The sequence below is a fragment of the Hemitrygon akajei genome, chromosome 14, assembly GCF_048418815.1.
Source record: "Hemitrygon akajei chromosome 14, sHemAka1.3, whole genome shotgun sequence".
Lineage (NCBI taxonomy): Eukaryota > Metazoa > Chordata > Chondrichthyes > Myliobatiformes > Dasyatidae > Hemitrygon > Hemitrygon akajei.
The window spans coordinates 18,963,736-18,969,135 of record NC_133137.1 but is presented as its reverse complement, the minus strand read 5'-3'; the positions used below and the strand labels follow the sequence as shown (position 1 = coordinate 18,969,135).

At 42.8% G+C, this 5,400-nt stretch overlaps 1 protein-coding gene across 1 annotated transcript; it reads left to right on the top strand.

The window, feature by feature from the left end:
• Window positions 1-468: 468 nt before the first annotated feature.
• Window positions 469-1,476, top strand: LOC140738916 (hydroxycarboxylic acid receptor 2-like). Its single transcript, XM_073066931.1, has one exon. It carries the CDS (start codon window positions 469-471, stop codon window positions 1,474-1,476), a length of 1,008 nt encoding a protein of 335 aa, XP_072923032.1.
• The last annotated feature ends 3,924 nt before the right edge of the window (window positions 1,477-5,400 follow it).

Genomic DNA, 5,400 nt, shown 5'->3' with positions numbered 1-5,400 from the left:
TGACACCCCCTTATACTTCCCTCTAATCAGCTTAAAATTACGCCTCCTCATTAATTTTAAAAATAAAATTGTTCATGCACTCAACAGCAAAACTAAGTGGAGTACAATTTTATGCCGGGCATTGAAAGCTAAATATATGTCATTGTTTGCTGCTTAATCTGAATGCTGATGCTTCTAATTTTCCTGGAACTTGATGAGTTGATCGCACTTTTTATTGGTGCTCTGACTATTTCACTCCGCCCATGTACTGCAGCGAGACGGGAACAAACTCATTCGATGCGGATCAGCTCTTCAGGTTGGTTGTCTCTGATTGAGTTTGATCTCCCCGGACACATCTTGACTTTTTCGTGCAATGGCCAACTCGACCCCGCAAACTCATTCGAAGAAGATCAGTTGATCAGGTTGTTCGTCTCCGAATGAGTTCGCTCCGCTCTGAAACACCTTGACTGTGTGGCCGCTCTTTGCGCAATGGCGAACTCGACCCAGGAATGTGCTCTTGGTGAAGATGTGAGCTCGTCCTACAACCCGCCCGTAATTATCGTCACATTCATCCTCGGGATTGCTACAAATACGGTTGCTTTGTGGATCTTTTGTGCTCATGTGAAGTCCCGGAAACCGAGTATTGTGTATTCACTGAATCTGATGATTGCGGACACTTTGTTAATGTGCTGCGTACCCTTTCGAGCTGATTATTTTCTCCGAGGGAAGGACTGGATTTTTGGTGATGGACTGTGTCGACTGAACATATTCATGATTTCCCTGAACCGGATTAGCAGCGTATTTTTCCTCATGATTATTGCGATCGATCGTTACTTTAAGGTGGTCCATCCACTCCACAAGGTAAACAAGATCACTACGAGGTGTGCGGTGATGATAGCAGGCGGTCTGTGGATTGTAGCGGTGGCTATTTGTTTGCACTTGCTGTTCGACAAACATGACTTCAAACAGCACAACGTGACAAACTGTGAGCCTTTCAGCAGTAAGAATGCTCTGAGTGCCCCAGCAATTTGGACTGACTTTATTTTTATATTCTTTAAGTTTCTTTTGCCAGTTTCAGTTATCTTATACTCTACGTCCTCCATCATCTGGAAGTTACGCCAGATGGAAACTGGAATGCGGGGTAAATATAAGCGAACTGTGAAACTTGTGACAGCCGTGGCTGCAGTTTTTGTCATTTGCTTCTTGCCCACCAGTGTTGTTGTGGTCGCCGTTTTGGTCACTAAACTAAGAAGACACTTCGACTGCAAGTCGTATCACACAGCAGTGAATATCTTTTACAATACGCTGTTTATAACGTATCTGAACAGTGTGGTCGATCCCATTATTTACTATTTTTCTACTTCGCAGTTTAAAGATGGTTTGGAGAAAGCTCTACTTCGTCTTAATTTCAGTTGTGGCAGATCAGCCACTGAACCCGGAACATCCAGGGAGGAGCAGACTGTGGGTCAGCAAACGAGCTCTGTAACAGCTTTCTGATCGCTCCCGGACCGCGTGAACTAGATGCTCTTTATTGTTATGTGGTCAAAGTTATGCTGATAAATGCGACCGGACGCAGAAATTGATCAATTTTGAAAATGTTGGTGCGAAATAAGTCGAACTTAACCAACAAGTTCTGAAATACACTTCCCTTTATATGTAGAGAAGTTAGAGCATCTTATCTACATCAAGTCAGTTTATTTCAGAGGTTGTTCATTAAGAAACCCTTCCTGTCTTTAGAGCATGGCTTCCCTGTTTTTTTTTTAATGGAAGGCGGGCATGCAGATCCCGGCGGGCACGCAGATCCCGGCGGACGGCGTCAGCCGTGTTGCTCTGAGGGAACTACCCCGCTTTTAGCATTTTGCAGGGGACTGCCCACTGCAATCAGTGGTGATCTAGTCAATCAAGAACAACCCTACCTGTGGACTTTCAGTCAGGAGCAATGTGATGTAAGATTCGGCTGCGCCGGTGCCAAACTGCATGTACCCATGTCCTGACAGTATTGTAACTGGGTACTGAATTCGAATAAACAGCCTCTCCCAGTCTGTAGCAAAGTGTTGTAAGGGGTTGCTGGAATGGTGCCAAAGAAAAGCCTTTTCTGGTGAACTGGAGACAGGAAGTGAAGCGCCGGTTCAAAACTGGGGAATTTATTTTCCGTAAATAAAATTGAAATCTGGAATGAAGGAAGATTACCAGTACTGAAGAATGATGGGCAGCATTAAAGAAGGCTGATCAGTATTTAGAACGGAGATATGGAGGAAATTCTTTTACAAGAAGGCTGTCAATCTGTGGACTTTACTGCCAGAGGTGGTTGTGGAGGCCACGTCATTGGGTGTATTTAAATCAGAGGTTGATATGTTCTTGATTGTTAACTGCTGGCGAGAAGGCATGAGATTGAGATCAGAGCGATAGTAAAGCTACCATAATTGAATAGTAGAACAGAGTCGACGGGCTGAATGTGCTAATTCTGCTCCTATGTGTTATGGGTGTCAATGAAGTTACCAGGTTATTATAAAATCCGCTCTGGAATTACTAATATTAAAACAATTTTGCTTACCTGTTGCGACCCATCTAGGAATGTCAAAAAACAGAAATGTATTTGATCTTGAAAGTCCTGCCGAAGGGTCTCGGCCCGAAACATCGACTGTACTTTTTTCCATAGATGCTGCCTGGCCTGCTGAGTTCCTCCAGCATTTGGTGTGTGTTGCTTGGATTTCCAGCAAACTTTCTCTTCTTTAAATTCCTTGGCAGTGATTTTTGTGGATCATTGTTTGCAGCAAAGAACTCCAACACAAGGTGGCAGTGTGGAAAGGAATGAACACTGAATACTGTATTCCTTATGAAGAATCAAGGATAACCAAGGAAATGTGGGATACTGAGTTAGTAAGTTCTTTTATTCCCCAAGTCATAATCAAAATATTTCTGGTGTCTCTGTCCGATTACTTCACACTTACCCACGTGAACTTAAACATCATGATAAAGTGTGTCACGGGGAACTATTGCTGCCTCCCCTCCTGCAACCATGATAAATCATGTCCAGCCTGCATGAATCACTTTTAACCTTCATTCAGCAGATCCTTGTGGCAACAGAATATCTTCTCAGGGAATACTGTTGTCTCTCTGTACTCGTATCTCTGTACAAGTATCGTGCATGGAACAGCAATTCTATATAATCAATGAGATGGATTTGAATAACACTCTGCTCATCTCATTTGAAGGCACCTGCTGGACCAACTTCCTAGTCTACGACGGGAGCTGGAGTAGAGTAAGGTTCCAGCTGAGTAGTTTTTATTCAGAGAGAGAAATTGCATTTCCACAGAATTAGGAGTGAACTCTGAATCCCAAACGGTTTTGATAGGACCATACAAATGGTTTATGTACTTAATATCAAATTGAAGTATCATACAGTTGTATGTTATAACCTATAAAATTCTGATAATAATGCCGGATATATTTCATTGCATTAAATCTTGTGATTTCTGAGAGGAATGTTAATAAACATGGAATGCAGCAATAAAGGTTTTGAGTTTTGCTGTGCACAGAAATTCATTTGAGATCATTTTGTTTACTTGTCTCTGAAATATTGTGACTGTGTTTACTGCGGCATTTTAACAATTGACAATTCAGTCCCGCAACGCGTCTCCAATGAGATGGTCGATTCTGCTCACAGCCCACCAGTTAATTTGCAGAAGAATCGACTTGGACTAGTGAGAAATACAACTGCTTTATAGATGTTCTATTTTCAGGTAAAATCGTAGAGTCATAGAAGAGTACAGCCGAGAAACAGGCCGTTTGGCCTATCTAGTCTGTTCTACACCATTTAAACTGCCTACTCCCATTGACCTGCACAGGACCATAGCCCTCCATGTACCTACCATCCAATCTTCTCTTAAACATTAAAATCGAGCTTGCATGCAACATTTGTGATGGCAGCTCCTTCCACACTCTCCGGACCTTCTGTGTGAAGACGTTTCCCCTCATGTTTCCCTTAAACTTTACACCATTTGCCCTTACCTCGTGGCTTCTAGTTGCCGTCCCACCCAACCTCAGTGGAAAAAAGCCTACCTGCCTTTACCCTACCTGTACAGCTGGAGTTCAAAATTGTGGAATTCAAATGCCGAACTGTCTATTCACTGAATCTGGTATTCGTGAGCACTGTTCATGTGCTGTCATGTCTCACTGCAGGGTGATAACTTTGTAACTGAGAAGCAATGGATTTCTGCGGATTTTCTCTGTCCCCTCAAGATGTTTATGACTTTGCTAAACTTGATTGACAGTGTCATCTTTTTGATTAATTTAACCCTTGATCACAGTGTTAAGATGGCCCGAGCACTCTGTAATGTAAACAGAATGTACGGGATGATGACAGGACGGGCACTGAGAATTGTGGAACTGGCATTTGTTTCCACTTGCTGATGGAAGTTGTTTGGGTCAGCACAGTTAGCGTAGCGCTATTGCAGCACCGGTGACCTTGGTTCAGCTCCCGCCGCTGTCTGCAAGGAGTGTGCACATTGTCTCTGTGAGAGTGTGGCTTTCCCCCCGGTGCTCCGCTGTCCTGCCATATTCCAAACACGTTTGATTAGCAGGTTAATTTGTCACATGGGGGTAATTGGGCAGGGGCTCGGTGAGCCGGAAGGGCCTGTTACTACGCTAAATCTCTAAATAAATAAAAATAAAGAACCACATGGCAACAAGCGACACAATGTGAGCCCAGCAACATGAGTTACACTTTTAATACTGCAGCAGTTTGGATCGACACCACTTTATATTCCACATAGGTTTGTTAAACAGTTTTGGTCGCTTTGTGCTTCATTTCTTGCATCAACATGAGACAAGAAAAGCATTTGATGACTCTGGGTTATGTTTTGTAACTCACAAATATTAAACTAATTCAAGAGAAAACAGGAGTCAAGAGACGAGAGTTTTAAGTTTGTGCTTTTACTTTAAGCGAGGCGCCCCCACGTCACGTGATAGCGTCACGACATATGTAATTGACAGATAACTCGTAATGCATTATTGAAACAAACAATGTTTAACCGACAATTTGTTTACAAGTTTACTCAAACATTATTGAAGTATTCTCTGCGCTGTACTGAGGCTGTGGCCTGCAACTAATGGGCTGCGACACCGGCTGCAGTGATGACTGGCTTCGCGGTCTCAGTTCCATAACTTCGGTGGTTTGCAAGAGTTTTTTCCCTGCGCATTGGCTGTTTGGCAGCTTTTTAAATGGGTTTTGTTGGGTTTCTTTGTTTTGTGACTCCCTGTAAGGTGACGAACCTCAAGGTTGTGCATGGTATACATATTTTGATATTAAATATACTTCGAGTTTGAAACATTAAATCCACAACACTCTGAGTCTGTAGTTGCTGGAGTTTAAAAGGATCATGGGGGAATCTCCTTAAAGCCTATTAAATACTGAAAAGC

Excerpts from the sequence above, each read along its gene's own strand:
- LOC140738916 (XM_073066931.1), top strand. The coding sequence starts at position 469 with ATGGCGAACTCGACCCAGGAATGTGCTCTTGGTGAAGATGTGAGCTCG.